The sequence below is a fragment of the Pholis gunnellus genome (assembly GCF_910591455.1).
Source record: "Pholis gunnellus genome assembly, chromosome: 11".
Classification (NCBI taxonomy): Eukaryota; Metazoa; Chordata; class Actinopteri; order Perciformes; family Pholidae; genus Pholis; species Pholis gunnellus.
The window spans coordinates 22557117-22569806 of NC_136538.1; the positions used below are offsets into that span (position 1 = coordinate 22557117).

Sequence of the window (12690 nt, forward strand, 5' to 3'; positions counted from 1 at the left end):
GAAACAAATCTGCACAATTAAACTTGTGCACGTTTAACAGGAACTGGAACAACACATTTACGAGCTCTAACTTTGTTTGGCACACTCCCAACGCTGCTACATGAGCACCGGAGGAAGCTGATATCTACCTCCGGTACGTCTCCCAGCCCGCTCGGCCAAACGTACACGAGCAGCTGGTGCAGATCTTTACAGAGTCGCTGCAGCCATTCACCAGCTATCGCCTTCTACACGGCATATTCCCATATTACTTATATCTGGCCAATTTCTTCAGGGCTACTTGAGCACCTGGAGGGTGAGGGGCAGTTAGCAGATATGGGATTGGGTCTCTCGCTCTCCCTCCACTGTGGTTATTGTCAACAGGGTAGCATTCATGCCTAACAGGGCCACCAGAGGTTATCGCAGAGCCAGAGTGTGTGTGAGGAGAGGAAATCAAGCTGCGGGGACCCGACGCATATCGTTCTGTGTAGGGCCTCGGGGGCCGAAGAGGGGACAGGGTGTCTGTGTGTGTAGTAAAGGTGTGCATATGTGCGTTTCGGGAAAAAGTAAATGTGTTTGTGAAGAGCCAGAGGGACCGAGGAGGGGAGGGGGGGGGTGGTGGTCATGTGTGCAGATATGATGACATAGGGCGACTGTGTGAACGTGTGATTCACTTGAGCGTTAGGAGTGAGCGCATTTATGTTAGTTGGGAGACGACATGGATTACAGTTTACACACACAAACAAAACCAATCAACACAAGATAAATATGCTATTATTATATACACATTGGCTCTAAACACAAACACACACACACACACACACACTCACACAGCAGAGGTAGGTCAGTAAGCTCCCAACTGGCAGCGAGAGCTACAAGATTAGCATCTCACCTCTGCCAGGTGACTACTGTCATTATAACGTTCTGTCTGCCGTCATGTGTGTTTTCACCCACAAAAAACACACGAGACACACACACACACACACACACACACACACACACACACACACACACACACACACACACACACACACACACACACACACACACACACACACACACACACACACACACACACACACACACACACACACACACGCAACATCCAGGGATTAATGGCAGATCTGTAAATAAAAGGGCCGAATGGAGATGTGGATGGGAGGGAGCTAAGTGGTGTGAAGGGCCCAGCGGTGGCTGCCTCTTACCTTTTTGTTGTTTTCTTTAATATCCTGAGGATTGAGCGACTTGTAGTCTCTGGAAAGAAACAGTGGGGAGGGTCGGCAGAGGAGGCAGGGAGGCGGAGAGAAAGAGAGAGAGAATGGGAGACAGAGAGAGAGATAGCGGGGGAAAGAGGGGCGTTTAAATATGCGTCACATGTAATGGCATTAGAACTGTAACATGCAATTTCATAGCAGTGCAATCAACAGAACTAATAGAGTGGAAAATATGTAAAAATAACACACCGGAGTGCAAAGGCGCGCACGCACACACACAGACACACACGTGTAAACAGAGCGCGGTTCTGATAAATTATCTTCATGTCTTCTCTCTTGATGGGGCTGCAGGTTTTTCCATATGTAGTACTTTTGAGTGCTAAATACACACATTAAATACTGAACATTTAAGGAATCACACACACACACACACACACACACACACACACTGAATACTTCACAAATGTTCACAAAGAATTATAACCGCACACCCAGGAGAGATAAGTGGTGGCATCAAACACGCAGCTACTGTGTTTTGAAATGAGTAAATGACAGATTGGATGCTGCGTGTTTAAGTGCGTACACATCTGTGCTCTGATTCAAACACGACGACAGGGATGATGGATAAGAGGACACAGCATGATGACAGGTTCGTGTACAAATATGACCGATCCGACACCAGTGCGTTAAAAACAAAAACGTGAAATGGATCAGAATTCCCTCTCAAATAAAATTTCACTTTGCTGTGAAAACGTCTCCTTCAAACATTTGTTCAACTTTCAACGCCAAAAACTAAATTCTTCAAGACGACATTTAAAAAACATCATGATAGCTTTATAATTTACCTTCTGACAGTGCTCATTTTTACTGAATAGAGCTTGAACGCATCATAATATAACTCAATGTAACCTCCACTAATGTTAGCCGTTAGCTCCATTAATTAGCCAAGAAGGACTGTGCTGCCCACCGGCTGCTAACAGCTAACGTTAACTAGTTCTCCTCCTTTTGACGATTTTAACACAGATGTGTCGCTCACAATGAAGCTTTATCAGGGAAGAAATATGATGCACAAGAGTGATTATCCACAGGTGTGTAGGACTAGTTTGCACATGCGCAGTAGCGATCGGTCAGGATGTACAGAAGATGTTTTTGTTCCTGTGTAGCTTAAATGAGCTGATAAATGACATGATAACATGACATCTGATTGATGCACAGACCTCCACCCTTATTACACTCACTGGTCCGAACCCCAGCCCCTCATGCTGTGTGCGTGTTTGTGTGTTTCTTACATTGTGTCCTGTCTGAAGTGGTGCAGCAGGGCGCAGAAGGCCAGTCCGTTCCTCCAGGAGGTGGTGAAGTTGGTGATCTTCACCCCACGGTAGTTCTTGGTGACCTCGCGGCACCAGACCAGCAGAGACTGGCTAGCGTTGGGCTTTCCTCCCAGAACCGGGCTCGGGACGGGGCTGGGCTGCAGGTGGAGGAGGGATGGGGGACATAGAGGGGGAAGAAGGTTTAGAATGGAATCTTATGGAATATTTCACCTTCACGATCTGAGTTGCATCGATGCAACATGTTGATGTCCGATTGATAAATAAGAGCTGCTCTTTTGGGACAATAAACATGAATAATGTGCATTGGAAAGGCAATATAACACATAATAAATGACTTTAATGTGTTTTTCTAATGGTATTAGATGGTTTCTCCAAAAGCCTTATTAATTTGCACAAAAGACGGTCCACATTGCCAACCTCCCCCTATTTCTCTCCACGTCTGAGCTCCTTTGATTATTTAATAAAATGTTTTACTTAACAAACCTCCACCCTTCCAATTAGCTAACTATGCTGACACACAATGAGCACGCACACACACACACACACACACACACACAGTAATGAAGGGTCCTGCACAAAGCAGCGTATGACCGTGGATAATGTAAACATCTTATTAATTAGCCCCGCCTTTGAAGTCTTATCTGGGTTCGAAAGCTTTTCGCCATTAGGAGCGTCTCCTCTCCCAGACTCCAAATCCCACAAATCCTCGGTGGCGTGGAGACACCGGTCCTCCCGACTGACGTCCAGCAGAACCAACGCTATTCTGATTACTCAGCCGGCTGTTCTCTAATCTGTGTCATGGAGCGACAGATACGGGCTAATGCGCTCAGATCAGTTGGGAGAGAAATGGCAAAAAATAAAAAAAGAATGTCACTGAGATGTGATTAAATTCATTAGAGGACAGTGATCAAAAAAACACGATGAAATGCGTTCAAATATTTCTATTATATGCAAGACAATGACAGTAACTAAGACTTCATTTGGATTGCATGACACTGTGTTTAAGGCTTTGATGTCAGTAATATGACGTTTTAAATACACATTTAGGAAAATATACAGAGCGGTTTGGTTGAATTGCATTTAAGACACAATCCCTGAAGGGTATTTAAGACGTTTTTAATGCTTTCTGTTTAGTGAATATGGCTGACTATGTACTCTCTTGAACAATATTATCTCAGATGACAACAGCCCGGTGACATTTGATCTCAAAGCACCGGAAGTCAAACCTTTACTTAACCTTTTAGCAGTGAGCAGTGAATGAAGAGCTGATATTGAGGACCATAACGAGTTAAACCCCGTCGTTAAAAGACACTGAAGGGCCGGAGAAAACACACGGCTCACTACTATGCGACTTCCTGAGTCTGTCATGGCCGACCAACCCCCTCTGTTGGCGGCTTCCTGCTACTGCAAGAACAGCAGAAAGAGAACTGACGGGAGGAGAGACTTTGTCATTAGTGCCGGTGTCTCGAAGCCTTTTTGCAGAAGGTTATTTAGAGACATAGGAAAGAAAAAAGTGACTGTTTGATTTGGGAAGTAAAAAGGTTAAGGAATCGATTGGCTTGATGACATCACTACGAGAGAGAGAGAGAGAGAGAGAGAGAGAGAGAGAGAGAGAGAGAGAGAGAGAGAGAGAGAGAGAGAGAGAGAGAGAGATGTATATGCTTCAGCTTAATGCCACCACACTTAAAACTCATTTTAAGATTGTCTGAACTAAATATTTAACAGACTTTGTGTGCTTTCAAGCCTCTGACAAGACATGTGGTTGTACTTGCTGTCGACAGATTTTTAAGACACTAAAAAAAAATGATTGGTTTGTAATGTAAACAGGCAAAAACACATAAAAAGAGTGAAGCAATGTGAGAGAAGTGTTGAAGGCACCTGGATGTCTCTTGCTCTTCTATTGTTACAGTTTAACCTGCGACCACGGAAAACCCGGAGCACTCTGAGATGCCACAAGGGCCAAATCAGATGAAAGAGACCCGGAGGCCATCTCTAATAGCAAACTCCTAACCTTTGTACCAGAGTGTGTGTGTGTGTGTGTGTGTGTTTGTGTGTGAGTCAGTCTCTGTACAGGGAGACGGTAGCGTGAGCCTGAGGGGCGGACACTTGACATTTCCGGCTCATCTGTTAAAAGTGGGCCTTAACCTTTTCCCCACAGCTTCTCCAGACACGTTTTAGGCGGCCTCGACAATGCCTGCGTGCCACTCAGACAAGCCGAAGATAGGATGTCGGAAAGTCGATACCGATTATAACGCGGGCGCACTTACTGTACGGGGACGAGGAGAGGAATCGCTCATCAGTTAACGTTAATATACGAGCGACTAATCTCACGTAATGTGTTCAGAATAAGAGATATTTTACATCCACAAGCATGTCATCCTCTTGGTAAAAGCAGAGGACAACTGGAGGAACAAGTTTAGTTCAGACTGCCAACGTTTGTGTGTGTGTCAGTAAAACTGTGTGTGTGTGGAGTTTCAGAGTGGAGTGGTCTTCCTCCAGGCCTTCCCCCCCTTCTGCTTTTTTCAAGTGACGGTTGAAAGTAGCCGTCTAATTTGAGCGCTCTAATTACCTGGGATTAGAGAGCAGGTGCTATTAAAGCAATTAGACACACACACACACACACACACACACACACACACACACACACACACACACACACACACACACACCAGTGCCGAAGACCCTGCACCCAAGCCGGCGGAAAAACACACACACAAATACCCACACCTGTGTAACACAGCCAGTGGAGGAAAAAACAACAACACATTAGCCAGTGGGATACACAGACTTTTAAAAGGTACACTCTAATACACACACACACCTATCGACACAGAAAACAAACAAACACACACACCACCGTTAGCACACACTGCTACGAGGAGGTGAAGTGTTATTTGCTCAACTTTGGGCGCTTTTAAAACATTTGTTTAACCCGTGTGTCATCTCAAAGACGATTCCTTCCTTCTGACCTGACAAACCGGTTTTATTAGAACGAGACTAGCAGTGACCTCGACGTTCATCACAACACAAACCGACAGCTGTTCCATTACGCTCTTTTCCAGATAAAAGGTTCAAATATTGAACAAATACCGAATCTTCTTCAACAGGAACTGGCTGCAATTTCCTTCAGACACAAACACAGGAGGAGTGAAATGTTCATGAGGAACAGAAATGCACCCCGACTTATCAAACAGTTTGCTGTCTTGCCTAAAGGAAGGTGTGCACATGTGTATGTGTGTGTGTGTGTCTTTTATCTGTCTGTGTGAATGTCACCAGGATGTGTGTGTGTGTGTGTGTGCAACACTGACACATCCATGTAGCCAGCTCGGCTCGAGGGTAGGATTAGCGGAGAGCATCGCCTCGGCCCACAAACATTCCATATTAAAAAATGAAAAGGCAACCTTCATTACTATCAGTGGCACATAACCTCCTCCTCTGCTGCTATTATACACAGCCCTAACAGCCTGGGCGGAAAAATACAAGCCACTGACAAGAGATTCCATTATTCCTGATGCCTCGGTGTCAACAACATACATCCGACGGGGCAAAGAAAGAAAAAAAAATGGAAGGACGGAGGGGGGGGAGGAAAGGATGTGAGAGAGAGAAAGAAGGAGGGTTAAGCTCACTACAATGCCTGAATGACAAGATAGGAGGAAACCTGGGAATGGAAGCAGCCCGGTTCTGTTGTCAGGAGGGTTTCTGGTGTCAGCAATGTGGTTTTTTTAGGAGGGTTGGGAATGAGATCTGGAATCGTGGGATGAACCATGATACGGAAAATTAGAAAATTGTCAAAGGTCGAGCTTAGGTGTTGAGCAAGAGAACAATTCTGAAGCGAGGTTGGAAAATGTTCCCTTTAGATTTGGGGAGTTTGTCGATATCTACTGTTACTGTACGAGCGCAGAAGATATAGAAAATACCTTTTAGAGCAACTCACTGTGAGTAAAAGTACCACATAACAGTAGAGCTCTCTAGCAACATCACACATGGTGTTAACACCTGCATAACACCTGCAGCATATGTGCACTGGACTTAACGCTCTGCAGTGATTCGAAATGTTTGGACACAATCCTCCGTCGTCACCACTGGACTCTGCTTCTACAAATAGCATGAAACTTTTAAACACTACGGAGCCCGTTAGTAGAAGGTACCAACGTTATCTTCACTTCCTGTCTCTCCTCTCAGTGAAACGTGAGAACAGAAGACATTAATGATTTTAGCTGCGATGCTCTTTATTCTGCAGCGTCAGCGCTCCACATTCAAATGTTGATTTAGAATTTGTATGTTAATGTTTTGAATGAACTTATAAACTTGGTGCAAATATTTAATATTTACCTAAAAGTTAAAAAAAAAAATGTATATACCCTATAGCACCTTTGTATTATATACACCGGCTTTGTACAGTGTAAGTGTATATTTGGCTTGTATGTGTGTATTTTACGTGTATTTGCACATTGTTGCTGCGTGTTTGTATTTAAAGCTTGTGAACTGGTTTTGTGTGATATGCTGCTATACAAATAAATGAGAACTGACTTGTCAAATAGGCCTGAATCTAAGCTGCTGTATATACTTAATATACAGAAATATTAACATGTATAATACTGAACATGTCCACCTACGTCATGTATGTAAAGCAACATGTCGCATCAGTCAGCCAACGTTAATCATGGAATATTTGCACTCTGTGGACAACTTACAGAAACAGCTGTTCTTTGTTTATGTTTGTATCATTTTTAGATTTACTCTTCTTTCACCGACTATGCTATGTTCTGGCTAAATGTTTAAACTTACTCTTGTTCAGCTGTGTTGTATTTATATTTGTGTGTACGTGTGAGAGCAATAAAAAGTCAGATTCCTGGTTGGTGTACTAACACCTGGCCAATGAACAGACAAATGTAAACAAAAGTCACATCGCATTAAACACAACTCAGTGACTAAAGAGTGTGGAGGCCATTAGAAGGCTTTCAGACTCATGAAAAAGACACAAAGTGAGACGCTTTAAGTGGCAGCTTTGTGTCTCGCTCTGGGGCAAAACGCTTCAATGGAAACTTAACTGGCCTCGACCCAATGACACAAACCCACGACTCTGTGTCCGCGTCTCTCCAATCTCACTTTCATGGCTTCAAAAGCAGTGTCACAGAGTGTCACATCTGAGGAGGTGTTGAATCTCATACTCCTTAAAACTTGTAATCCGCTCAAGGAGCCTACGGCAAAAAAATCCACACACACACACACACACACTCACTTCAGTAGAAAGGCACACATACTGTACATGCACACGCACTAAATTGAAGCATACAGTAAAAAAAAGTAGGCGCGAACACACACAGTAACACTGAGCTGTTATCCAACACACACACACACACACACACACTTGAAGAACATGAATACCTGTTCACATTTAAGAGGATAAAGGTTGGTGCACTTAAGTGGCCTGTCCATCCTGCTACTGGAAGCTCTCGTCTGATTGGCTGGGCTCCAACTAACCAACACGCTCAATTACTTAATTACTGCACCTTCAATCAAAACAAGCAATTTGTTTTAATCTGGGCTTTCTGCGTCCCGACCTCTTCGCATTAGACAAAAATATACGGAGAGAGAGAGAACGAGAGAGAGAGAGAGAGAAGAACGATCACCTCGCCGTCGTCTTACCCATGAAATTGTGCTCTGGATTTCAAACGTTGCCTGCATGAGAGCGGAGGGGAGGGAAGCAAAGTCCAATCAAAAGTTCAATTATGTAAATGGAGATGAGGAGTGGATGGAACAATAGGGAGAGAAGAAGGGGGGGTCGACAAAAGGCAGGAACAGGAGAGGAGAGCAAATGTAGCGTGAAAAATAATACACATTAACATACAAAGGATATATCGCATTACTGCTGTAATCACAGCGAGGAGGGGCTCCTTCCAAAGAGAGCCGTGAGAGAAAGTCTGTGTGTGTGTGTGTGTGTGTTCAGTTAAGTCAGGCATCATTTGGTGTGTGTGAACAGGTGTGAGCGATAACTCTTTCCACCTGAGAGCTCACGCGGAGGTTGAACATATAGAAAACTTGCTGCTTTTTGATCGAGGCACTCAGCGGCTCTGCCTCACGATGTTGTTTCCACAATTTATTAACAAATCTTTATGCCCCCAAGTAGAAAAATATGCAAATACAGTCATGGTGATGGTGATGGTGATGGCGGGGGTTGGGTTGCTAGTGATTCGCTCAGAAGCAGATATGCTTCCCATCTCGCAGTGAACCTGCAGGCCAAGACAGAGGCCCTCTCGGCAGTTGGCTACCGAGATGTAAAATGCAAAAATCAGGAAAAAGCGGTTTCCTTTTCCAGGACCATTCCGCTTCCAAAGGCCTATTCTGCTCCAAAGGCATAACCATGCAAAGCAGAGCAGGAAAGGAGAGACGAGGCTTTGAAATTGAAATTGAAAACAAAAAAAAATGAACTAACAGAGTTTGGAGGAGGCAGCAGACAAAGGATCGACTGTGCCAGCGTGCAGTGTGCCCACCCGCCCGTCTTGCACGCCTGACGTGTAACACGGGGGGCATAATGCGGTGTAAGCGCTGGCTTTAGCTTGTCATGGAAGCGGCGGCAGCATTACCCACACTCACGCCTCTGCAAATTAGCTTTGGCTGGGCGTGGGACTGGGAAGACACGCAGGGTGGGTAGGTCTGGGATTGAGAGAGTGTGTGTGTGTGTGTGTGTGTGTGTGTGTGTGTGTGTGTGTGTGTGTGTGTGTGTGTGTGTGTGTGTGTGTGTGTGTGACAAAACAAGACTACTGATGGTACCGACTGTACGTCCACCTCCATCTCTTCCTTCCTATTGGTTACATCTTCTTCATAAAATGTAATTTCAACGGTTCAGAGTGAGAGTTCAAAGCCTGTTTTTATGGCTCCACCATCAGTCAGAGGCTTCGTTGTTGTGTCACACTTTATCGAACTTGAATTCATGACGTGCAGAACCAACTATGAAGTTTTTATGCACTTTCTTGGTTCATAACCTGCAGCCAGGTCACAGGCTAACAGTGACTGTTAGGTGACCCGATGTGGTCATCAGCTTAAATCCACACTGAATCTAATGAGACTTCAATGCAGCAGGTTTGTCCACGATTTAGTTTAGAATTAGAAACAGAAAGCAATAATAGAAGAAAGATAATTTTGGGCTTTCTGCACAAAATATCAGTAAAGAAGCATCAATCAATCAATAAATAAGGAGAAACTGCAGTACAGACATGTTTGAGGTAGTTTGACAACACTGTCCCCATCATACCAGAGATCAGATGTCTGTAGACTTTCAGATATTAATATTAATTAATTAGTCTCGGTCTTTATATCTGTCATTATATCCACACTACTGATGATTATTTATCAAAATCCATCAACTGTCACCCCTACAATATCAAAATGTTTGATTTTCTCCACATCGCCCAGCTCTAGAAGCTACATCTCAAACTAAATGTAAAGCACGGCACCGTGTGCTCGTTACTGGACTGACCAGTGTTAACTAGTGAATCTGTGGTATGTTGTGATGTCACATACTATTAACCAAGCCAATGAACTTCAAATCATGAATATGAATCTTTAGGTTCCATATACAACATTCAAAGCACACGTGTCACCATGGAGCTGTGTGGGGGCAATAGATACGTTTTCAATTAAGCAACTTAAAGGTTCTTAAAAAAACCCAGATTCTTAAAGAATCCAGAAAAAAAAGAAAAGAATCTATCATCTCTTCGCTCTTCCTCCTCCTCCACCTCCTCTTCCTCAGATAAATAACGAAGCTTTGAGAGAAGGAGGGTGGGGGGGGGTGGCTCTTATAAATCTATAACGTATTAATCTCCTTTAACTGCCATCTTCAACAAACAAATTAGTGGTGCAATGGATTCAGAGATCAGCTGGGCCGATAACGCCGCCATTTATCAATTAATCTAAGCCTGGGCAGGGAAAACTCATTAAGGAGGCCACTTTAGGAATTATGCTCTGCAGGTAAGGAGGCTGACTGAGCCCGTGTGTGTGTGTGTGTGTGTGTGTGTGTGTGTGGTTTGTGTGTGTGTGTGTAGGGGGGTCTTGACACAGCAGTTGTGTAACCCCCCCACTACAGACTGCCATTGTCCAGCGCAGCGTGGGCTCCAAAGTGATGAGAGGGGTGATAGCACAGCCAATTAAAATGAACATAATTACAAAGTCACCCCTTTGACTCCTGATCAGAATACACATGCATCAACACACACACACACACACACACTGAAGGAGGAAGGGTGTGGTGGAGGAGAATATGACAAGAGCATCCAGAGAGAGAGAGAGAGAGTGAGGAGGCATCGATAAAGAAAGTAAAGAGACAAAGAGAAGGACGTGTGAGTAACTGTGAGGCAGCAGAATGTGAGGTTTCACTGATAGCCAGCTCATCAACATAGAAGGGTTTTCTAGTCATTTGCCTCAAACTATTTCTCTTTTTTTGACATGTGTTGTTAAGTATGCTAACATGCTAACGTTAGCTCGCATTTGGCTCGATCACTGAAGTATTTTGTCACTAAATTGATTGACAAAGTAAACTTTTTACTTGCTGATAGTGCAAGATAGAAAGAAGTTAAGGGATCACCAAACACCAGACCTGTGAGTTAGCGTTGGACCAACAGAACAGACATCCTACAATCATTCTGATCGTCTAAATGTAAACAGCTATTTAAACCTTTAGTTCTGAAAAGTGAAGCCAATGCTGAAGTGCATTAAAACCTGCATTCTCTCTAGTGTCCACCAGGGGGCGACTCCTCTGGTTGTATAGAAGTCTATGAGAAAATGACTCTACTTCTCTCTTGATTTATTACCTCAGTACACATTGTAAACATGAGTTTATGGTCTCAATCTCTAGTTTCAAGTCTTCTTCAATACAGCATGATGTTCATTTAGTAAAGGATGGTCCATTTAGAGTCAAACAGACCATAAAGCAGGGGATGCTTTAAGGCGGGGCTACACAGTGATTGACAGGTCTCTACCAGAGACGTATACGGCGTCTCTACGTCTACTTTTATATGCAGTTTATGGGCAAAACTGGGAGCTAGCTAACGTACATTAGCTGCTAACTGGTGTCAAAGTGTGCAAACCTGCTGTAGGTTCTGATTATGACCGAGACGGGACTTGCACGATCAAATCTCGTCCCGACGACGAGGTGCTCAATTAAAAGCCGAGGGAATGATCCCACTCAGCGATCAGCGGGTGAAGCACTGAAGATGCCACTTAGTATTTCCTATAGCACCAAAGAGTGCACACCTGCATACCATAACAGTCCAAAAGAGGGGGGTGCTGGAGGGCTTTATAAAGAGGCAATTAAAGCCTTATCATTCCTACACTCGCTCTCCTCTCCTCTCCTCAAACACACACACACACACACACACACACACACACACACACACACACACACACACACACACACACACACACACACACACACACACACACACACACACACACACACACAATTTAAAAGACAAATCACTCAGACTAATTCATAAGGTACTTCTAAGGTCCTTTTTAAATTACGGAGAACGGTTGGTTTAATTCAATTAAAATGTAGCGGGGGGCCGCTTAAGGATGACGGGAGTAAGGTATGGAATGACTAAGTGAGCGCTGTTCTTTAAGACTGTGCGGGGGGTCTTAGACCTTCTCGAGGTCGAAGGAGTTTTCAAGTATCTCCTCACCCGAAGCCCCCTTAAAAAACCCCAGAAAAAACCCTGCATCCTTCTGGGGTTTAAGCCCACACACACCAGGAGGACTTGGGGCAGATTAAGACCAGATTAAGATAAAGTTACCCCTTCTTCGGCCGCCATGTCATTCAAACCCCTGGCCTCTATGGCCACTAGATGGAAGGACACACACAAAAAAAAGTGGTTCATTCACATATACACACACACACGCACACACAAAAGGACTTTCTGGTCATCCTCATAAGCCCTATTAGTCTGCTATAGAGCCTCTCATAGCAGACATCAATCACGGAGGGATTAGTCAATTCCCTCTAAATGAGTGGCGAGGGAAACCTCCCTTCAACTCTAAAGCAGGTCTCTCTCTCTCTCTCTCTGAGATTACACAGCGATTTTGTTTTCATTTTGTTCCATCTTCATCGTTTGACTTGCTTTTCATTTCTCTCTCTCTTGCTCTGCGTCTCTCCCTCGTTCTCTCCTGCTCGC

General features: G+C 44.2%; 1 protein-coding gene across 1 annotated transcript in view; it reads right to left on the reverse strand.

Moving 5' to 3' along the window:
- ehbp1 (EH domain binding protein 1) overlaps nucleotides 1-12690 on the reverse strand; it is a 129384-nt gene that overhangs the window by 67017 nt on the left and 49677 nt on the right. The window contains exons 10-11 of the mRNA XM_079169122.1: nucleotides 2480-2658; nucleotides 1182-1230 (exon numbers count right to left, since the gene is read on the reverse strand). Coding sequence (XP_079025248.1) covers nucleotides 1182-1230; nucleotides 2480-2658 — 228 coding nt within the window. The remainder of the gene's footprint in view (nucleotides 1-1181; nucleotides 1231-2479; nucleotides 2659-12690) is intronic.